This window comes from Pogona vitticeps, chromosome 8 (genome assembly GCF_051106095.1).
Source record: "Pogona vitticeps strain Pit_001003342236 chromosome 8, PviZW2.1, whole genome shotgun sequence".
Lineage (NCBI taxonomy): Eukaryota > Metazoa > Chordata > Lepidosauria > Squamata > Agamidae > Pogona > Pogona vitticeps.
In genome coordinates, this window is record NC_135790.1 from 14,460,207 (window position 1) to 14,483,893 (window position 23,687).

At 40.6% G+C, this 23,687-nt stretch overlaps 1 protein-coding gene and 2 long non-coding RNA genes across 3 annotated transcripts; 2 read left to right on the top strand and 1 right to left on the bottom strand.

The window, feature by feature from the left end:
* The first annotated feature begins 1,129 nt into the window (after positions 1-1,129).
* On the top strand, positions 1,130-6,707 carry LOC144584196 (uncharacterized). The gene is made up of 3 exons (XR_013538295.1): positions 1,130-4,933; positions 5,621-5,734; positions 6,574-6,707. It is a non-coding gene; the product is annotated as an uncharacterized LOC144584196 (long non-coding RNA).
* A 2,668-nt stretch (positions 6,708-9,375) lies between these two features.
* Positions 9,376-21,058, top strand: MYL7 (myosin light chain 7). The gene is made up of 6 exons (XM_078379778.1): positions 9,376-11,780; positions 13,087-13,162; positions 17,867-17,971; positions 18,967-19,045; positions 20,079-20,127; positions 20,870-21,058. The coding sequence occupies exons 1-6, from the start codon at positions 11,643-11,645 to the stop codon at positions 20,969-20,971; spliced, it is 549 nt and encodes a 182-aa protein (XP_078235904.1). The 5' UTR covers positions 9,376-11,642; the 3' UTR covers positions 20,972-21,058.
* LOC144584197 (uncharacterized) lies at positions 12,779-23,680 on the bottom strand. Its single transcript, XR_013538296.1, has 3 exons — positions 23,094-23,680; positions 21,351-23,015; positions 12,779-13,519 (listed from the first exon to the last, which is right to left on the bottom strand). It is a non-coding gene; the product is annotated as an uncharacterized LOC144584197 (long non-coding RNA).
* Between the last annotated feature and the right edge of the window lie 7 nt (positions 23,681-23,687).

The following is a 23,687-nucleotide window of genomic DNA, read 5'->3' on the forward strand; positions in this document are numbered from 1 at the left end:
GACCAGCATCCAGTGTCCTACCTGAGTAGGAAACTCCAGAAAGGTGAGAGACATTTGGCAACCGTGGAAAAGGAGTGCCTGGCCATAGTATACGCGATTTAGAAGGCCAAACCTTACATCTGGGGAAGACATTTTGTTCTGTGCACTGACCACTCACCACTGCAGTGGTTAAAGACAATGAAAACCCACAATAGTAAACTTATGAGGTGGGCTTTAAACCTGCAAGATTATGACTTTGAAGTGAAGGTGGTCAGAGGGTCAATGAACTGTGTTGCTGACGCCTTGTCAAGAAGACCCGAAGAGTGAAGACGGCGAAGAAACCATGGACTATGTATATTTTGGTGACCAAAAGTTAATTGTACCTGTTTATTGAACAGGCTTGGTTTGTATTAATAAAGGTAACTTAATGTATTGTAAATGTTAATATTTAAATGCCTAAGTGATATGTTTAACCTAGTGAGTAAGTATGGTATTGTGTTATAATGTATACTGTTTTTGTGTTTTGATCCTGGTTGTTTTTTTGGAGAAAAGCACTTTAGCTTTTCCCCTGCAAAACAACTTATAAAGAGGGGAGGTGTCACATACAGCACTGATGGTACCTGTCTGTCATGGGTTTGGAGGGAAAGTTCCATCCTATGGGGAGTGGAAGGCGGGACATCAGGGGGGAGGAGCTGTACTGTATATATATTTGGAGCTTGTGTGGAGAGTGAAGGGTTGGAGTCTGTGTGTCAGACTGAGTACAACTGTGTGTCAGTTAGTACATACCTGATAGGTTCAGGTTTCTATCTAGGTAGCCAGAACTGATAGGTTCAGGGTCTGTGCGTTACTTTAAAGTGTTCTGTGTGAACCAATCTGTTGTATGTATATGAATGGGACTATGCCACGTTACATTATCCTATTTACCTGATCTTTTTATTTACCCTGTTTGTTATTTCAATAAACCTTGTTCTTTTGTTTGTTAAAATCCATTCCTGGTCTGTGTGACTCCTTATAGGGAATGGTTGGTGGCAGCTTAATTATAGGGTGATATATCCCAGTAGGTCTGGGGTTGTCACAACATATAAGGAAGACATTTTTGCCTTGTATTGTATCCTTTTTTGTCTTGATTACACAAAGCGTTGGCACGCAGAAGTAAAAGGTAAGAGGCTAAAAAGAGCTGTTGATGTTTATAAATATTGATATGTTGGATTTTATATACTTTGGGATGTTTGCTTGTGCAATGCAATATATTTACATAATTTTCAGCTGGAAATACGTAAATGAAATGAAAAAATGAGTGGGTACTGAGATTGAAAACCATAAATTTTTTTAATCCAAAAAAGTGGCAGAGAAAAAGTGAAGCTAAACTTCAGTTATCTGCAGATTTAAAAACATAATTTTAATTATGTTTTTAAGATGTTGAATGCTGTTAATGACATTTTGTGTCCTGAAAAATATATATATTGTGACTATTTGCATTTTACAGTGAAAATATTTACATTGACTGGTTTAAGACTGAGTCGTTAGTGAGGGGTGCAAGGGCACATTGACAAGTGATCTTTTCATACGGTGCATGCCTATTATAAATATACCTTTTGTACCTTGGCTCAACGATCTCTGACACTTTCTCCCTAGATGTTGAGCTGGATAAATGCACTGGCAAAGCAGCTACCATGTTCTCTAGACTCACAAAGAGAGTATGGCTTAATAAGAAGTGATGGCATATACCAAGATCCAGGTCTATAGAGCCTGTGTCCTGAGCACACTCCTGTACTGCAGTGAGTCCTGGACCCTATGTGCACGGCAGGAGAGGAAGCTGAACACATTCCACATGCGTTGTCTCTGACACATTTTTTTGTATCACCTGGCAGGACAAAGTTCCAAATAGAGTAGTCCTGGAATGAGCTGGAATTTTTAGCATGTACTGTATACATTACTGAAAGAGTGATGTCTACGTTGGCTTGGGCATGTCGTGAGAATGGCTGATGGTCGGATTCCAAAAGATCTACTGTATTGAGAATTAGTGCAGGGAAATCGCCCCAGAAGGAGACCCCAGCTGCAATACAAGGATATCTGCAAGTGGGATCTGAAGGCCTTAGGAATGGGCCTCAACAGATGGGAAACCTTAACACCTGAGTGTTCATGGCCTCTCCCAATTTGAAGAGACCCTTGTCCAGCAGGCCAAGGCAAAGAGGCATTCCCGAAAACAGCAAAATCAGGGAGCTGAACAGGGGACAGATTGTATTTGTCTTCAGTGTGAAAGGGACTGTCACTCTTGAATTGGCCTTCTCAACCACACTAGACGCTGTTCCAAATCCTCCATACAGAGCACATTACCATAGTCTCTCGAGACTGAAGGGTGCCTAATCTAAAATTCTTAATACAGTATATTATTTCTGATATTAGCTGTGGAACAAGTGGCTGAACCCACACATGGGTACAATACAAATGAGTATTAGTGGTGCTCTGTTCAGTCTGGTTATTGGTAATGATCCATGGATCTTTCTAAAGGTTTTGCTCAGGTTCTGCCCCCCCCCCTTTTTTGGTAGAATAATTTTTAACTTGCTCAGTAACTATATCTTGATTTCTTAGGGAACATGAACAGCCATTAGGTGCATTTTGTTTGGAAGAACAGAACACAAAGTGTTTGCACTTTGTGAAACTTGTAAACTACTGCCAGCAACAATCCAGGTGGTGGGAAGTGCTGAGGAAAAAGGTTTACTATGCTGTCAGCAATGAGGGTTGGTTGATTCCTTTCCATCTTGCTCTTTCAATTCTGACTCTGTTAATTAAAGGTACCTTGTCTGATTATTTTTGCAAAGATGCAAAAGTGCCAGGGAATCCTTTTGCCCAAAGAAGTGCAGAGGCCATGGCTTCAGTTGATAATTGAAATATTGAATGGTGTATGTTTGCATGGTTTACTATAAAAGCAATTTGAATTTTAACTGAATATGTGCATGTGAGTGTTTGCATATGTGTTTGTATCTGTGTGCCTGTGGCATGTGACAAAGATGCTACAGAGCTAAAGAGAGGGAACAGGAGAGAGATCCGAAGAATGAGTTTAAGAAACAGCAATGATACTTGGATCAAATGGTCTGCCTTAGAACCTTAGATGTTGCTCGAGAAACAATTGTGCATTCTCAGGAGCATGCTTTGTTTAGGAAGGTTGTTAGTTGGACTTCCTGGGTTTCTCTGCTGTCTTGTGGGGATGAAAAAACTTGCTGCAGATTCTTCTGGGTGCTGACTGCATTGGGAGATGAGATAGGTAGGGGTGGACAAGCTTCCTTTTGAAGACTTTGGTCTGTTATTCCTGATAATGGATAAATTGCTGAATAATCCTAGTCCCCAGTACAATCAAAAGTGCTGCTCTCTGATTTTGAATGGGTGAAGGACATTTGTCTACATGGACCCACATCATTTGGTTGGGGCTCCCAGTATCTATAGGTCCATGTACTTTCAACTGTTCCATGACACCTTTTATGTGAAACAGGAGATCTTGCGTGGTGTAGCCATCTGTGTGGACCGAAACTTGGAATACCCAGGTTGAAGTTCTCACTGAGCCACAAAACTCACGAGGTAACTGGAAGTAGTTACTCTACCTCAGTAACTCTTCCTCAGTAACTCTTTTTCTTGCTTCATAGAGAGGAAGATGGCCATCTTGCGTTCATTTGGATACACATGAATATAAACGTAAAGACTATAAAAAGCTCTGGCCATCAATGATAGCTTTCCTGGGCGTTCTGTTGGGTGCTGATCAAATCTAGGAATTTTTGCTTTTAGATGTGCCAGTTTCCCTCTTATAATATATAGCACACACTCTCCTGGACTCGATGGTTGTTATTTTATCATCATCATCATCACCACCACCACCACCATCTTAGTACTGCAGAACTGGAAGGGACCCTATGGATGATCAAATCTAGCCCCTGTCAAGTAGGCACAGTGGGGAACTGAACTCCCAACCTCTACTTAAACCACTGAGCTACCCAGTGTGTGCTATATATTTTAAGAGGCAAATTGGCACATCTAAAAGCAGTAGCTCTGGGTAGTTTGCAACATCATTGTTAAAGGAACACTTTGCCCCCAAGCAAGCTGGGTATTCATTTACCAGTCTTGGAAGGATGGAAGGCTGAGTCAACCTTGAGCAGGCTACGTGAACCCATCGGGATCGAACATGGGTCATGAGCAGAGACGTGATTGCAGTAGAGCAGTTTAAGCGCTGTGCCATGGGGTTTGCTGGCTATTCTTCTGCCTGTATGTTCACCATAGTAACCTGTCTAAAAATCAAACTCTTCGTTGGGTTGCCTTTCTTTGTAATTTGGTGGAGAAGGTTTTTGATTCCTTGCCATCTGTGTAGATAGTGAATAGTGGTTCTTTTAATTTTTCTTTTAATATTTTTGGATTGAGAATGAACACACTGACTCTTCGTTTCCCATCCATGCTGCTGACTATTGGCTGCTCCTTGATGCTAACCTTAGCAATAGGTAGGTTCTTAAAAGGAGGAGGGGACAGTATTGCCATCGTTAAGGAGTTGTTTGAACAGACCATGAATTAGAAATTAGTGGAATTCTGAGCTTTTATTGCCACTTACTCAGCTCTAGTGTTACTCAGATGATTGAGGGGCCTTACTTAATAAGGTAGGCTGTTAGTGTGGGAGAATCCCCCCAAATAAAATGAAGGTATTCTGTGTGGTTAGGTATGCAACAATATCCTTATAAATGCAGATGTTAATTTAAAAAATCCCATGTCTTTCCAGTTGGAAGTTGCACAGGGCAGGTTATCAGGTAAAGGGAGTGTCGGATTGTAACCTAAATTGTACAGTATTTTAATAGAGTAGCAGGTTATGTGATCAATGAATCTGAAACAGAACTTCTTCTTTGTCTTCCAGATGAGGAACAATATGTAGAAAAGAAGTCAGATACTTTCTTTAAGAAACACGTGGCTCAGTTTTGGGGTATCTGTTTTACTACTATTATGCTTTATTGAGATAATTATGATAAATCAAAGAAATCTATTGAAAAGGATCTGCTCATACTGGGAAATTGCATGATCAAAGTGCATGACACCTGGCAAGAAATGATTATGGACAGTGGAGAAAATGGAAGGAGGCAGAATATCAGACTGGAACCCAAGAGATCCGGATTCAAATCTCAATTTGCTCATTGAAACACACTCTGTGTGTGTGTGTGTGAGAGAGAGAGCCATACTCTATTTGTGTGTTGTTCATTCCTTGAACATCTCAAATACCTCTAAATGCTATTAGCATCTCCACAAGCTGGAAGTAACTTGACAGTACATAACAAAAAGAGCAACAGCACATAAAAATAATGGACAGAAGCACACACTACAGTTGTGACTGAACATACTGTTCCTCATAGTGATTATTCATAAGATTTTTTGTCTTGAATCTTGAAAATAACAAATTTGAGAGCAATTAATAGTAGAACAGAGGTACTCCAAATGCTTCCCTTAATGCTGGCACTTAATTCTAATGTCAGTAGGTGTAGATTTATTTATTTGGGGCATTTCTTGATGGGTGTTTGTGGCAGTATTTCTTGATAGATGCCTTTTTCTTGCCATGCCTTTTCTGGGGAAAGGCAGGGTAGAGCTCATATTCTTAAATTTTGTTTGTCTTTTGCAGTGAAACCACCCAGATGCTATGAGTGTCCATTAGTTTTAAAAGATAATACCTGTTTCCAAGGCCAGCATTACTGCCGAACAAGTGGATTCTGTTACACAAGAAGCTATTCCAAAGGTGATCACAAGCATGGTGTGGTGGAATAGGGCCTAGGAGACTGGGGTTCAAATCTCTGCCCATCCATGGAAACTCACTGGGGGGATAGCAGTGGCTAAGCATTCTTACTCATCTCATGTACCTCAAAAACAATATTAGTGTCTTTGTAAGTTGCAGGCAACTTGACGTATAACAACAGCCATCATCAAGAGCCTAACTTAAAAGAAGACAAGCTGTATGTTTTAAAACTTGTCCTAAATTTAGAGACTAAGCCCTAAAAATCCAATGGTAGTCCTAACTGGAGTAGACCTATTTGAATCAGTTGCTGAATGAAGAGTAAATCCTGTTGGCTGAAATCCAGTAGTAAATTGCAATTAGAGTAGGCCCACTGAATCAACTGAACTTACAGAGGCATTGACTCACCAAATACCTGCTGATTCAATGAGGCTACTCTAGTCGCAACTTACTAATGAAGCCATTGATTCATCAGGTCTACTTTGGCTGGGACTGCCAACCGAATGCCGTGTAAAGAACCAAAGTGTTATGCTTCTATGTCTGGACAAAGCAGATTGGAGGGACAGCCAAGGGGTTGCCAAAGCTAAGTTCTGGCATCATTTTTATGCCAAGATTTAATTGGTTGAAATGAAAGTAGACAAGTGGATCCTGAACAAAATGTCGCTGGTTTTCAAAGAGGGTCCTCTAGAGGCAGTACTGGCTTGAATCAATGCAACGGGCTAACTGAAGTTTGTTTGAATGCACACGTTCTGCTCGGCAACCCTTTCCAGGATTTTCTACGTAGAGAGTACACAGATGTGGTTTAGTATTCCCTTCTTCTTCTCCTTTCTCTTTCCTGTTTCTAGGGAGTCTAATTAGGAAGATCAAGCGAGGCTGCACCTGGGACTGCAAGCACTTCATCAAGTTTCATAAAGGCATTACACAGCGTACCTGGTGCTGCAGTGAGGACTACTGCAACATTCATGATGCTTGGTGGGACCATCACTAAATATCTCCTGGATTTGTTTAACCCTGTGCAAAGAGAATTTCAAAATAGGATTCTGGCCAGTGTTTTCCTGGCCTTGGGCCAACCAAATGATTTTAAACGAATCGGGTTTCCCTCCACCCAATGCCAATGCTTGTGGTTGTTCAAAGCCTGATGTATGGTGCACCAGCAATTTCAAGCTATTTGGGATTAAGCTTTTAATAAGGCTTACATTCTCAATAACGTGTATATTACTGAAAATCCATTCTAGTTTACTGACCAGTGCATTTGTCTCATGGTATGGGAAATCTCAGTTGAAGTCTCTCCTTATGAAAGAAGAAAAATAGGTCTAAAAACAATATTAATATTAATGTTTTAATGACTGTTTTTAATACAGGATATTATTATAATATTCGTGGTGGCACTGCAGGTTAAACCTCGGAAGCCTCTGTGCTGCAGGGTCAGAAGACCAGCAGTCGTAAGATCGAATCCATGTGGTGGAGTGAGCCCCTGCCGCTTGTCCCAGCTCCTGCCAACCTAGCAGTTTGAAAGCATGCAAAAATGTAAGTAGATAATTAGGTACCATCTTGGAGGGAAAGTAACAGCGTTCCACGTGTAGTTGCGCTGGCCACGTGACCACGGAAACTGTCTTCGGACAAACACTGGCTCTATGGCTTGGAAACAGGGATGAGCACTGCGCCCTAGAATCAGACACAACTGGACTAAATGTCAAGCGGAACCTTTACCTTACAGGTGTATCTTGGTTTATGAATTTAATGCATTCTATGCAGCCACATTGCACTGTCCTCCAGGGGCCGTCCCTAGGGTAAGTGAGGGGGAAAGGAAGAACCGATGAGAACAGGGACAAAGAGACATGAAGAGGGGAGAGAGAGTGGCAATGGAAGTGCTGGGTTGAGGTAGATAAGAGGAGGACGAGATGGGGAAAGGAGGAGGAGGAGAGGGAGGAGAGGGCTGAGGTGAAGCTGGTTGGAGGAGGCAAAGGCAGGAATTGAGAGGAGGTTGGGGGCAGGATTTTGTGAAACGGATGCTTTTGTGTAGTCAGTGAAGCAGAAGTAGATGTTTTTCTGGCACTCTCAAAACCTAAATGACTGATTCAACCATAGGTGATGGTAATATCCATCTGTGATAGATGGGTCCAGCTTGCTAGCTGAAGAGGAAAATGTCCCTGAAGGCTTTTTCAAACAAAGACATTTAAAATAATTTCTTAACATAAATTCTGCCTGACTCCCAGACTAAGCTTTCCTCGCTTATCTTGCCATGGCTGCCTACAACAACAAGACCTGGGGAAGTCTGGGTGGAAGAAGCAGTAGGACAGATGCTCTTACAGAGTTGTTGATGGAAGATCACCCCATCCCGGATATAGAGAATCTACTATGCCTGAATGCAGCACTCACGCAAGACAAGGATCTACAGCAGACCTAGACCACAGCTTGACAAAGTTTATTAGGGGACCACAACTTCCGGAGCCTCCTGTCATTACTGCAACATCTACAGGCTCCCAAAGGAACTTTTCCAAGCTTTGCAAATAACTGAAACCCACGTGTCAAGGCTGAACAGGGTGCAACCAGGAGATTCCTTTGGTGGCCAGCTGATTGTGTTGGGATGTTAAGCCAGTTTATATATTAGCCCAGAGATGGCACCTCTGAGAACTTGCCTTTCTGGTAGTGTATTCTATATGATAAGACTGGATATTCCTTGAGATCAGTCATGCACTGCCAAAATAGAGGATGTGCTGTTGTCCACAAATGTTCACATTAAAATATAGCAGTTAGTTTCTAAGGTGTCACAACATTTTTGTTTTCTTTATTTTTTTATTTTTCTTTTGTTTTTGCCTCATGCACAAGACAAAGAAAATGTGCGTTCTTGTCGGAAATAAGATACTAAAAACGAAACAAAAAACACATTTGCCTTCCACCTACATTGCTGTCATCTCAGCACCCTTCGTGAACCGTGAGGCAGCAGTTGAACCTTGTTTGATTCGTTCGCCACCAATTAGTGAGACTATGGCCTGTAATGATAAAAATAACAAGTTATACTGGAAAACTGGTATAAGGCTTCCCTCTTGAAGCTGCAGCTATGGAGTGGGAGGGAAGTTTTAATTACAAGCAACTGCGGCCTAAATCCTTTTGATAATCTCAAATTGGTTGAATCAACTGGCAAACACTGAACCAGCACTTATGTAAATCACATTAATTCAATGGATCAATTCTAGCTGGGACGAGCAGTAGGATTTTGTTTTATTTTGTGACATTACATTTCCAGGCTCTAAGATACATACCAAAGCAGTGAATATTTGGACACCATTGTGGCACAGAGAAGGAAAATGAACAATTCTATGAAGAAGTTCATTCATCTGAAGAGATGCGTTTAGGATACTAGAAAGCTTATGAAAAACAAAAACTTGTTAGACTTACAGGTTACTGTTTCTGATATAAATTATTGCAACAGACTAACATGGCTACCTGCTACATTGCCTTTTCTGTAAAGAATGGAACACTTCACTCCGCATGCCAGCTTTTTCTACAAAGCAAGACCTGCAGCGTGCTGTCATCCAGGTCTTATCAATAGCCAGGGCATTTGAGCTAGCATTGCCAAGTTTGGTTCTCTCCTGCTCCTGGGCTCTCAATTTAGCTCAGAGAATGATAAGCAGCAGGATATATTCTGAGATTCTGCTTGACACCATCCAGACCTTTGTTCTTCTGGAACTCTGTATCTAAGATGGTGAGTACTTTGCGTCTTTCTCTGCTTCTCCAAATGCCTTGCAAGTGATGGGTTTTGGACAGCCCTGGAAACTATAGTGTGTAAGTGTATTCATTGTGTAGGTGTGCCTCACAAGTATTCATCTTTAATACGGACAATTCTCCCCCCCCCCAATGCTGCACTTAATTTTTGTCATTTTTGTCATTTTTGGGTTTGGGGAGGGGAGATACCTTAAAATTAAGTTAGTATGCTGTACTTGCCTTTTTGCACCAAAGGGATTCATGTTTCAGCTTCCTTCTCCCATTTTGGGGGTAAGAAATAAGTTAACTATTTGGTAGCTCAGATAAGCTGTAACTTTGCATATGCACAAAAATACTTCCACATAGCTCTGTTTCTCCACACTCTACACCCCACACATATAGATAATAAATGGTGCTTGGCTGCTATCATAAGCACACCTATCAGGAATGATGGGCAGCTTGTAGACTGCTCCTGCTATTGTAAAAGAAGTGCCCAATCACACACACCCCACTACTTGGTAGATGAGATGCCAGTGCTAGGAAAAAAAGACCCTTTGAATACATTAATATGCGTAGCATGCATTGGATTACATGGTAAAGCTATTTCAATGGCAACACTTTTGTAATAAACCTGATATGATTCAATGTGAAATTAAAGATCCTATTAAGCATGCATGTTTGTTTTAAATATTTATTGCTGTTTATCACTTTTCAAGCTTGCCTTTCTGTTCAAAGTTATTGTTAAAGGTGGCTAATAACCATCATGAAGAGCACATTAAAAGCTAATCAATAACCATGACAAACAATGCACATTCAGCTTCAGATCAATGCAGAATTTTTTGTGCATTCCCCCCCCCCCTCATTTGCACTGCAGGGCAGCATGCTGGTTGGAGATCCTGGGAAGTGCAATCAATGCTAGGGTCCAAGTTCTGGCCAGCATCAGTAGTAGTTTACAATTTCCTGTTTGCCAGCTTGATTATGATACGGCAACTATGCCGTGGGTATGCATTCAAAGGCTGATCCTATTCAGCTGAAACCTGAAGCACACTTCTAGGATAAAATGCGGTTTATCTCAATGGCCTCTTAACCTAGAAATGTGAATAAACCTACTGAGTACCGTGTTTTCCTAAAATTAAGACAGGGTCTTATATTAGTTTTTGCTCCAAAAAACTCATTAGGGCTTATTTTCAGGGGATGTTTTATATTTTTGATGTACAACAATCTACATTTATTCAGACACACTCGTGTCATCTTCTTCTGGTTGCTGCACCATGGTGGAGGGCAGGGTTTCACTTAACTGAGGCTTATTTTTAAGGTAGGGCTTATATTACAAACACCCTGAAAAATCATACTAGGACTTATTTTCAGGTTAGGTCTTATTTTCGGGAAACAGGGTATAGTACTGTTAGCCAGGCTCAGAAGACAGATTCTGGGGTGCCATTAAAAGGCATTGTCAGAACTGTATTTTGGACATCATGCCTTATGGGCTTTTCTGCCTCTTCAATCTGTCAAATGCCTTGTTAGGTTGATGCATCCTCCTACACAATGAGTCCCGCTGAAGAAACAATGGCCACAGGCTGAAAAAGTCACTTCCCCTTTTTCAGTTGACAGGCAAAAACCACCCATCTGAGAACAGTTGAAGTGCACAGTGTTGTAATTTTTATTTTTATTTTTTACAGACTGGCCTCTTGAAGCCCAGCCATATGAGTCTTGTGGAAAGCTAAGAGGGAGTCTTTTGATCTTTGTGTAGTCTGCAGTATTCTTAGCTCTGTCAACACAGAACGGAACATTTCTTCCAGACTTTATCTAGCTCTGCCTGTATCTGTCAGTCTGTTTAATTTATATGATGTTTCCCATCTGCCTTTTGGATCAGCAACACAGTTGTAGGCAAGTCTATTCAAAACTAAGTGCTCCCAGTTCTTATTTGGGCTTAATTCCTGTTATGTGGGTATAGAATTGCACATTCATCCCATCGAATAATTGTACATTCATCCCATCAAATATTCAGACTTACCTCTGAATATTGCATAGGACTATAAATATGACACTCTGACAATATTTCTAAACTTTTATTTGACAGAAGCGCATAGTATGTACATTGCCTTTGTACCTTCACAAAGTCCAGTCTTTTGGTCAGACCCACCTCCCAGCTGCTCTACAGGGATGACAACACCCTCTTTGCGTCACCATTCAGGACCCATGACATTGTATGTTATGTTACAATTGGGTGCTTTACTTTCAGGCCAGTAGGAAAGCTGGAAGCAAAGCAGCTGCAAAGCGGGCCCAGAGGGGATCTTCCAATGTCTTCTCCATGTTCGAGCAATCACAGATCCAAGAATTCAAAGAGGTGAGGACATTTGGATCCATCAACCATTACCTACTAGGCCAAGATTGTTAATTGTTGCAGCCGCTTCAGAGAGCAGAGGCAGCAGTGAGTCAACAGCAAAAACCTGTTGGAGGACACAGTGCTGTGTACTAAATGGAATCTCTATACATCTGAATCTAGCTTACTGCTCCATCATCAACAGTGAAGTAGGACTTGCCTGCCAGCCTAGCTGGCTTTGCTGCATGGAATGGAGGAGCCTCATCTCCTCAGACCCAACTGGTCTTGGTTTGAGCAAGTGACAACATCAAGTAATGCCATGTCCTCCAAAACGTTTTTGTTAAAAGCCCTTTGAATTTTCCTGTGGATGCTAAATATGACCCAGGCTCAGTATAGAGTGAGACTGCTAGAAAAACAGGTAGAACGATGCTTATCTAAACCTCTTCTTCTGAAATTATTGTAGAGGAAGAGGGGCAAAAATATTTGAAACATTTTGAGTTTTTAGAGAAAATCCTGCAGGCCCATTAGATAAGGTGCATTCCTTTTTAGCAGGAGTGGCGCTGAATGGATGGATGAATGTTTTGATGGGTGGATGTTTATAGGAGTTTGGGGACCTCAACATCGTCCCATCATTTCCCTTCTTTCTGCTCTTGTTCAGTGTCCTCTCTGCAGATGATTTGCCACAATCTTAGAATAAGGGATTCTTCTTACATGGTATGCAATTAGGCCATGACGGATCATGCAGGAGGATGCCATAGTGCCATTAGCCATGCAGACAGAATCATGGGGTGATGCAACAAAACCAGATTATTTGAGTGGAGGCTGGGCTGCCAATCTTCATTGTACTAAATGAAATAACATTTTTGTTTTGCTTGGCAGTCAATGCTCCCACCCTAACTGGCCTTGAAAACGGGAAGGGATCTGCATGTTACACAGGATTACATTTGTATAAAATGTACCCCATCTCCTGAGTTTTGGCTCAGTTTTTGTGACTCATGTGTGAATAAATCTAATACATGAAGTAAAACACAAGTTTTTACTAAAATGTCTAATACAGTATAGGTTTTTGGGTTTGCATACAGATTCTGGCCAAGAAATGCTAACACATGAGCATACAACATAGATTTAAGTACAGTATTACGTACTTGTACAAAGACATTTCCCCCACCCAATGGAGAGAGTTCAGGGGGCTGAGATGGTGTTTTCTAAAGGATGGCGTGAGGAAGAAAGAAATATTTGTGTGAGTAGGAGTTCTTATTTATAGTGGTACAAAAGGAGTTGTCAAGTCAAGAGACAGCGGGGGAATTAATTTGACTTATCTTTCTCCAAGGCATTCAGCTGCATTGACCAGAATCGTGATGGCATTATTAGCAAATCAGACTTGAAAGAGACATATGGTCAACTTGGTGAGTACAAAACTGCACTCTGCAGGAAGAATGAAAGACAAGGTCAGGCTTATGCTCCATGGAATAGGAGGCACGAAGTTCAGAAACAGAGACTGCTACATCTGCTAGAGATTCTAGTCCTCAAATAGCAACCTGTTGGATCCATTATATAATTAGCATGTCCTCTACTTTTTTAGTCATGGAAACCATTTGGACATATAAATCTTCTTACTCACCAATAGAGCGGAACCAGGATGCATTAACAGGAGCACCATTTTGATGCCATCATTTGTCAACATCAGCCTCTCCTGCTGCCTCTGTGTTTCCCCTGATCGTAGCTATAGTCCTTGTAATTGTCTGAGGATGAAGTAGATTTTTCTAGATATGAGAAAAATATGCAAACAGAGGAGGGAACTTGGTCTTCAATGTGAAGGAAACAGCTTTTGTAGTGGATATGAAAAATACTATACATATGGTTTAAATGTTATGAAAGGGGCACATCACATATTTTTGGACTTCCCTTGGGGTGCATGGCTATATAGGAAATGCCATCACAAGTGCCTACAGTTCGAAATTTACAACTCTATTAGTGATGTGGAAAGGGACTGTGTACTATTGAAGGCTTGAAACTCAAGAAGCTGTTTTATTGTTGACTGAATCTGGCAACTTCGGCATACAAAGCAGAAATAGTGTGGGCACACACACAAAAAGCAGAGCTAAAAAGAAGGTAGAGGGCACTTCAGCAGAGTGAGGAGCAGTATTTGCAGGAATTCCCCCTTCCACATAGCTCTTAAAAGTATAGGAGCTTTGACCTCTGTTTCTAGTGGCCACCCAGTCACTAAGTTATGGTTCTTTCTGCTTCTCAGTTTCTTCTTTTATGGTGTATTTTTAAAAATATAGAATCATAGAATAATGGAGTTGGAAGGGGCCTACAAGGCCATTGAGTCCAACCCCCTGCTCAATGCAGGAATCAAAACTGAAGTATATCTGACAGATGGCTGTCTAATTTTTCTTGAAAGCCCCCAGCACTGGGATGCTCACCACCTCTTGAGATAATTGATAATTGGTCACAGTGCTCTAACAGTTAGGAAGTTTTTCCTGGTATTCAACTTAAATTTGGATTGATATTTATCAAGAAAGACAAAATGCAAAATTTGGGACTTTCCTAACTGGGATGTAGCAGGAAGTAGGAACCTTACTTATCTGAGCTATTACAGATGATGTAGTAACTGTGTTATTTTGGGAGCTGTGAGCACTTCATTTATCTTCAACTCGGATGGTGCCATTTTGATAAATAGCTTGACACTTACAAAAGAAGGGAGGTTAGCAAATTCATATGGTGTGTTTTTTTTTTAGTGCTCGTGCACTTCTCAGAACCTGAAGTCCACGGAGAGAATATAACTCAGAAGAGTTTGGAGATCCAGGGGGGCAGCCTAGGTTGCAACCCCAAGCGAATCATGCTTAAGGATATATGTGGAAATTTATTGTATGTGTGCACCTATTGTTCACATCTTACTGAGACAAACCAGAAGCAACATTATAGCAGAACAAGAAACCCTGTAAATAGCAGTAATGCCACAGGTTCTTCTCTGGAGGGAGTGTGTTGTTGAACAAAGATGTGTAGACTGAGATAAATACCGTATTCAATTTTTCCAACATGATTTCTCCAGAGATCTCTGCTAGTTCCAGAATGCCTTGTGTATACGGAAGGGAGGGATGATTGATGGAAAGTACAAAATAGCATAATAATCGGTGCCACTGTTCCTATTAGCATTGGGAGGCCAGGACTGGTGGCAAGATCAACAGGTCCCAAAGACATACTGTATAAGTGAATAGGATGCAGAGAAAGTCAAAGATACAGAGACATGTACAGAGAGAGAGAGAGAGAGAGAGAGAGAGAGAGAGATTTTGTTTTTCAGGTGTGCCTTACAAAAATAAAATGATTTGAGAAAATATTTTATGGTACTGTAATGGAAAAAAAGCCAAAATAATGAAACTAAGAAATGACTTCATCTCTTTATAACACATGTGACCTACTTTGAATGCATTTGAATACATGTCCAGAATACTGACAGGGCCAAGCAAAAAAGTTACAAAATAAGCTTCACTGCATTCTTTTTCAGGCCAGCTGTGACGTCAAACACAGCAAAAGTGAGAATGATATAAAACCCCAATGTGGGCAATTAGCATAATTTCAGATACACAAATAATGGAGTTTCATTCTTCATGATTTTATTTATTAATTTATTTTATTTATTAAATACCCCACCCATCTAGACACAAGTCTACTCTGGGTGGTGAACAATTAAAAATAGAATAAAAACAGTATAATAAAATAAAAAGCAACAATAGTAATATGGTTCAAGATGGGGAAAAATTAAAATAATCAATTTCCGAAGCAGCATGTAGGGAAGAGGATCATTCTCTCTCTCTCTCTCTCTCTCTCTCTCTCTCTCTCTGTGTGTGTGTGTGTGTGTGTCTCCCATGTTATAAGTTTTAAAGGCCAGCTTCATGAGAGTTTATCCCACTCTGTAGCCCTCTGGAACCTGTCCTTAATGGAGACAAATTTGGGTTGGAGCCTACTGTTTATTTGGAACATAGTAGATGTAGTCTGGCTATGATTGCAGATGGCAGCCTCCATATTTTTTGAAGTGAAAAGAAAATTAAAAAGTTATTTTTTTAATCAAAAAAAATACTTTCCTACTATTATGTTGCATCACTTGAGTGCTATGGCACTTATTAAAATTAATTTTTAAAAGGGAGAAACACAGGTTGAAACATGATGCTCTGTATCCTCCCCACCTTTTGTTTGCAGCAATCCAATATAATTTCGAAAGGAAATTGGTTTAAAGCAAAATTTAGACCACAAATAGCCTGAAAACATGGCCCCACAGATGTGTCCCTTCAGTATTTAAACTTCCATCTAGAGCATGTTTAAGAAGAAACACAAGCAACCATTGCTCCTGGCCTTGCTCCTGGACACTCATCAGGACTGGCATGGGCAAAAATTAAAACAAATAACAAGATGAACTCTGCTTGTGGTGGAAGTGTCCTTTTATTATGCCAAATGGGACAAAATTGTTGCAAGCACAGGTAGACACAGTAACAGCCAATCACAGTCATGAAACTGAAAAATATATTTCTTGCCTCTGGGGAACTCAAGACTGGGCCATTGTCCCCAAAACTGTGGTACCTGGAAAAGGCTGCAGAAGCTTTAGTAAGACTTTACCCAAATGATTGACTTTTTGTTGTTGTTCCCCTCAAATTAAAACATATTCTTCCTTTCATGCAGAGCTTTGACTTCCAAACTGAGGATGGGGTGAGGGTGCTTCTTTCAAATTAAATTTCAAAGGAGGTAAAGTTGCCACCACTTTACTTTGGGGGATATACCTTCCTACAGAACTTTCTTTTAAATTGAAATCCCAACTCCCATCCTACCCCAAAACAAAGCCAACAGCAACAAAGCAGCTTGGGCTCACCAGCTTCTCCCAAACAGCAGAATCCTAAGCCCTTCACAGAGGAGAGGGAGTTGCCATTATATTATTTTTCCTTAAAGAAATATGCCCTTCTCTAATACCTTAAAGGTGCTGCAGTTCAAAGTTTTTCCTCTAGATACACATTCCTAAATCAGACATGTTCCACCATGATGTAGTCGTTCTCAAAGGAAGATGGAAGAGACATACACAATTCCAATTTTCACTCTGTCATTGCCACTTTAAACTGTCTGTTTACATAAAACTCACAAGTAAAGACTTCAAGCTTTCAGGAGGTGACAGCACTGGAGAGTCACAATTGCAGCATCCGTTCATAAGTCATTTTAAAAGTGGCCAAGTTATAACTCACATTAATTTTGTGGTGGACCATTCTTTGATCTCTACTGATGCTTGTGTTGGAAGGTATACTCCCCAAAGTAAAGAAGTTACTTCTAGGGAAAACTTGCTTTGACTACTGCAAAAAGACTTATTTTGCATCATTGGAAAGATAAGATGCCTGCTATCAGAGAATTAAAAAAAATAAGTATAACATTGTCAGTTTATCAGCTTATAGAGGGACAACTATGTGTGAATATACTTTTAGATATTGGGAGTCCTTTTATAGAAGTCTATGTGTAGACACTCTTGTGGATTTCCACCCTCTCTTTTCTTTTTCTTTCTCTTTTTTTCATCTTGAAAATAACTTCATTTTGTTTCTAATCCTATTGTATTTTCATCTCAGCTGGATTTTTTAAAATTATTTTACATTTTTTAACAAGTCATTAAAAAGTAGCAGTCTGTACCAATGATTTCTGAGAATGAGATAAAATTGAGACCTCATCTAGAGCCACTATATACTATTAAAAGAAAAAAAATAAGTGAGGAGATGGGGCCTTGAAGCTGCTGCCCATGGTGGTAACTGCATTCTGGAAAATATAGCCCAAAAAGTAACTTTTCAGAGTTCTTCAGTGTTTAGATGTTTTGTAAATTATGACCAATACTTATGAAGCAGCATGTACTTGTACATCTCTGTATCTTCTTTCATCCTCATTTTACATCAACACATCTCCTCTTTTGAAGATGTGCACTCATCCTGACTGCGTGACTGGGGTTGCGCACTGTGGGAACTTGACAGGTTCTGATGGAGAAAGACATGTTCACCGGCTGAACAGAGAATGCTAGACCATGTTGAAAGATACATTGAGTTCAAAATAGCATTAACTGGGGGAGGGCATGTTTCCTCTCTCCACAGGGAAAATGAATGTGAAGGATGAAGAGCTGGATGAGATGCTAAAGGAAGGGAAGGGACCCATTAACTTCACCGTCTTCTTAACGCTCTTTGGGGAGAAACTGAATGGTGAGTTGGTGCCACCTTGTCCATGGACCTTGCTCACTGACCCTCAGCCCTGGCCTAGAGAACAGCTTATAAAAGCTAATTTTTGAACTAGAACTGCCAGACTGCCCCAGCAAGAATGGCTAGGTAACAGCTCCAAGAATCTACCAGCCTGCATGGTCTTATCAAAGCTGGCTGGGAGCTTCTAGGAGTTTTAGTTCAAAAGAGTAATTTTTCCAAACTCTGAACCATGTATCCTACGTTACAAACAACCGCCTTCGACTTGAAAGCATCCTTTCTCAAGCTTACGTATGGTTTAAGGAAAGGAACTACAAGGCAGGAGAGCAGGAGCTATGAACCTGCACATCAAGACAACACAGAGCCCCCCCCCCCCGGTCACCTGCTTACAGTCCTTTCTACTATTGTGAAATATGTTTTGTACGCCTATTTAAATTACAGTAATGATTTCTATATGCAAGAACACTTTGGCATTGAACCCAGAATTCCAGAACCCTGAGAACTCGGCATGTATATATTTTTAGCAAATGCTTAATCAAACCACGTTTCTAGTCCTTATGTTAAGTTTTAATTTGTATGGAAAGTGCTTGGGGCAATGCAAGAAGCAAAGGGAAAGCTGAACAGGATTCTGAGCCTTGGGATGTAAATCCTTGGTGTTCTGTGTAGCTCTAATTTCTGTTTATAAGAGTGCTTGGGTGTGAGTTCTGGCTTGAAGCCGCCTAGAGTGGTCCGGTGGGCCAGATAGGCGGGGTATAAATTAAATAAATAAATAAATAAATAAATAAATAAATAAATAAATAAATAAATCTATACACATCCACATGATATATAAATCTTTGTCCAATTAGGAAATGATTCCTTATTATTTTATTTTATTTTTATTTTTGGCAGTTTGAAAGTGACCACCATATTCTGGGCCAAATGCCCCTGAATTGACAGTGCTGCACTTCCCTCCACGTTCTTATTCCCCTTTCAGTAACAATAACCTCTTTCTTCCATAGGCACTGACCCCGAGGATTCCATTCTTGCTGCTTTCAAACTTTTTGACTCTAATGGAACTGGCTATGTGAACAAAGAGGAGTAAGTTACACAGAGTGTCAGATTTTTGAATTATAGTTTTCGAAATGGTCGCCATGTTAGTCTGTGCAAGCATATTAACAAGAAATGGAAAACAAGAGCAAATAAGACAAAGCCATTGTGGCACCTTAAAGACTAACTGCTACATTTTAATGTGTGCTTTCATATAAGAAATCCACGTCTTCGGACACATGAGCGAGAACGAAGCTACATGACAAAACATTCATACATGGCTCTGAAATAGACAGTGGTGGTTTATAGATTCAAGTTACAAATTGTGTGAGCCATTCTGTCATTTCACACCTAGTAATGACCTAAGAAGATCCCTGTTTGTTATTCAGTTCTTTTCTTTTGAAGCATTGCTCTGTATACAGCTGTGAAATGCAATGTAAAATGACAGGATGTCTCACATAATGTACAACTAGAATCTAGTAACCGCCACTGCCTCTTTTATCTCAGATCCACGTGTGAATGTTTTGTCACATAGTTTCTCACTCGTATATCTGAAGAAATGGACTTGTTTCACAAAAGCTCACATTAAAATATAGCAGTTAGTCTTTAAAGTTGCTACAATGTATTTCCCTTCTTTATTTATTTGCTTTTAGTTTGCTGTGTGTTTCTTGTTGATATTTTTGAGTTACATTTCTCTCTACGAGCAATAGAGACCACAATTTATTTAGCAAACAAGGCCAGAGGGCTGGGTGGTGTGTTGAAAAGACACAGAGGTCACAATCAAATGGGGAAAGAAATCACATTTTGGATCCCTTGGGAAGTAGTCCAGTGCAAGGTATTTCCTGGAGATCACACAATGTGTGCTCCATCCTGACCTAATCCATACCCAAACTGGATTGTTTTGGTCAAGCTGTACAGCTACTACTTCCGGGTGCTGAGCTGAAGCCATTCCCTGACAGACCGAAAGGTTGCTTTAAGGGAGATCATTCCCTACAAAGCAACCCTTTTTGGTGCAATCCGGCATGTGCCTTTCCAGCTATCTGATCCCATCCTGTTTTCATTTTGTATTTATTTTGATTTTCAGGTTCAAACAACTCCTAATGACACAGGCAGATAAGTTCTCTGCTGAGGAGGTAAGACAACTCTTTTTGATGTAGAATTGCCTGCAGTGTCCCCCACATTTCCTCCTTAAATCCAAATTTGTCCTTCCCAGGAATATTCTTGCTTATTATAGGGACATTAAAGCTGTAAGATCCTTTTCAATAAATGTATTACCATAGCCTGAAACAAGGTCAAAATAGACATTAATGGAAGTGTCATTCCTTGCAGTTCTTTTTTTCCACTGTGTAGTTTCCTCAGGGAAAAGTGCCTTAGCAATCAGGCTTGCAAATTAAGCCTCTGTTTACCTTTCAATGACCAATCACAAAACAAGCCACAATGGAAGATATAGAGGTGAAAAAGGGTTGGGCTAGAACAAATAGATATATTTCACTACCTGAGTGAGCACTGCTTCTAAATACAAGATAAATGTACTGTCGAATTTAACTCTCAAAGGACTGGGTGCAGATCTGTTTTTCATTGCAATGAGTTTTAATATTAACCCGTGATTTAATAACAGGTGTGTTTTAATGGCAACATACTATGGAATTAAATAGCCATTTGGAGGGACAAAACACCATGATTTTGCCCGGAGTATGGTGAAAGCTACAAGAATGAAGTTCCTTCAGTCACATTATGCAGAAAGAAGGTTCTTGGAAGGGGAATGGAAGCCTTAGATATCCTATTACTTTTTCTATAGTCAATAATATTGGCTTAGTTCAATGCAATACCTCATTTTAATCCACCCTCCCCTTTGTTTTTTTGCTTGCTTTCTAGGTGGAACAGATGTTTGCTCTAGCTCCTATAGATGTGGCTGGAAACATTGATTACAAGTCTTTGTGTTACATCATCACACATGGTGATGAGAAGGAAGACTGAGGAAATTAATAGGATGTGGCTGTGATGAAATATGTAGGGTATCCATTGCATAGCTCATAATCCTGCAATAAAAGGCTGAATGAAAAATGAATAAGGCTTTGATTTTGATGACAAAATACAAACTATCCAAGACTAAAGCCAGGCACATTTGCAGAGCTGTGGGACAGAACTGAAAGGATGTTCTCCCAGAACTGAGTTTAAGGACAGCTGAGTCCTAAACGTTTGTACTAGAACCTAGTTGTGAATATGGCTGATTGGCCACCAAGAAATGTCTCATCTAATCCTGCTATGAGGCAACTCAAACTCTCCCATCACTTGAGGTAAGAAACAAAGCACCGTCAACACACTGCACAAGTTTCTCCCCATGGAGAGTACCCACCTCTCACTCTTCCGACAGCATGTGCACATAGTAACAGTCACATGCAACCACTTGCCATCTTGTGCTAGAGAGGGAGCACTTTCTCATGATGTTCTCTGTATACAGTCATGTTCTGCTGTTGGATTAAAGGGAGGGGGGTAAGATGGAGACAACAAAGGGTGAACAGGAGGCAGGGTTGGAGTCTGCCCAAGATGGGCTACCAGGGGAGAAAAGGAGCCAGAAGCAGCCAAGAGCCAACTCATCCCTGCCACGTTGCTTTGGCTCTGCAGATCCTAAAGGGCCAGACGTTATTAAATAGCTGGCTTTGTATAGTGTGGCCTTGAAGAAAGTGCCAATGACATGCAGCAGCGGCATGGCTGCAGTCTCTTCCTCTGCATCTTCTAATGGCCTGTGGGGGTTCCTGCCACTTAACTGAGCTCTGTCATCTCCTTCTGCATCCCTGGCACTCTGCTCCGTGACCTCATAGTAGGACTGGCCCTGGCTTGCCACACCACCAAAGGGTGCGATCATAGGGGTATATAGCCCTCATTTGGGACCGCTTGTGTTGTAGTTTGATTCAAGTGACCTCCCAATGATCACATGACATATGGGAATAGTGCTCCAACCTGACTGTGATCCATGCCCAAGCTATACCTTTTTGGCCTTGAAGGAGGGCTACTACAGTACTTTTGGGGGCCCAGGCTGGAGAGTGATTCTTTGACAAACAGAAAGGTCACTTTAAGGGAGATTGCTCCTGGTAAAGCAACCATATCTGGTGCAATTAGATGCATACCTTTCTGGCCATCTGATCACACCTTAACTTATGCCCCCTATAAACTTACAGAAACAAAATGAGGGAAATTGTGCAATGCACTTTATTGATTGGGGGAAAGGAAAAGATATACCCCAAGAAAGTAATTCAAGCTTTGAAGCTGGACAACAAGCATCTGAAGTAATCTGTGGCAGTTTCCAAGATCACTCTGCATCACTAATAAGCCACACGTAGTGCAGAAAACAAAACACACCTGCTTATTATTGGCTAAGCTAGCTGGGAAACACTGCTTCCTCTTATGTGCTCATGCTGAACTCTTCATCTGCTAATGCAAAATTCACACCTTCAAGTATGTTAAGTGTCAATCAAACCCGATGGGACCAACTAGTGGGATCACTAGGCCCCTTAATGCTCTGATATTTACTTCATAATCAACAATCCTAACTACATGGTGGATTCTAGCCACCAACACTATACATGAGTAGACACTAGGCTTTAAATTATTTTTAAATAATCATATACATACAAAAATGTATATTTAATACAATAATGTACAAAAACCAAAAAAAAAGCAAGAAAACACCATAGTACGGTTGGTATTCATCACCACCAGGGTATTAGCTTATTAATTACAACTTCCATCCCTTTCTTACTCTTCCTTTCTATCTAATCAACATACCCCAATTATTTCCAGAAAAATAAGTCTTGGGTTGGGGTTTGTCCTTTCCTTTTTACAGAAACATGCTCTCTAAATACATCTCAAATATCCTTAAAATAATTAACCTTTAATATTTATTTTCTAATTTTCACTTTACAGCTTAATTTATCATTGATAGATAAGAGTCCCCAGTTCAGTTATAGATTACCAAAAATATTTGGCAAAGCTATCATTGGAAATGTTTCCAAACTGATACCTAGACTGGTACCTAACCGCCTAGAGTGGTCCTGACCCGACCAGATAGGCGGGATATAAATAAAATTTAAAAAAATACCTATAATTTTATTTACTTTCTCTGAACACCTTTCCCCAAACTTCCTGAATCCTCTCATATTCCCACCACGTGTGGAAATCCGTACTGAGGCTCTTTCTGCATCTCCAGTGTAGAGATGAAACTTCACCCTGTGTTTCCTTCTCTAAGGAAAGGAATCGAGCTCAGGTCGCCCAGAATCCTAGTCCAAAATTTTACCCACTCTGTCACAAAACCACGTTTTCCCGGCCTTCAGCATATCACACTACCAAGATAAGAACGAGGCCTCCCTAAAAAGAATTAAAGCCGGGGACAAAATTGTAAAAGAAAAAAATAACTGCTCTAGGGCTACACTTGATAGGAAATGGGGACCGTCCGCGGAGGAGTAAGAGGAACGAACGCCGCGGATTCCAAGTACTGTACAGTATATAAGAATACGACCACAGTCTACACTGCAGGGTTGTCGTAGAGATCAGCCAGCAGAATGAAAGATCACATCTTCTATTCTCCTCTCTAGGGCAACGTCTGCCCTGCCAACCGGGGGAAGAACACCCTGTTCAGGTCGTCTTCTTCCAAGCAAACGAGCTACCCTTCTACAATTTTTAAGTCTAGGGTGGG

Coding starts and splice junctions, on each gene's coding strand:
- MYL7 (XM_078379778.1), top strand. CDS start 11,643: ATGTTATGTTACAATTGGGTGCTTTACTTTCAGGCCAGTAGGAAAGCT. Junction 13,163..17,866: donor AGAGACATATGGTCAACTTG/GTGAGTACAAAA, acceptor CTCTCTCCACAG/GGAAAATGAATGTGAAGGAT. Junction 19,046..20,078: donor GGCTATGTGAACAAAGAGGA/GTAAGTTACACA, acceptor TTTGATTTTCAG/GTTCAAACAACTCCTAATGA.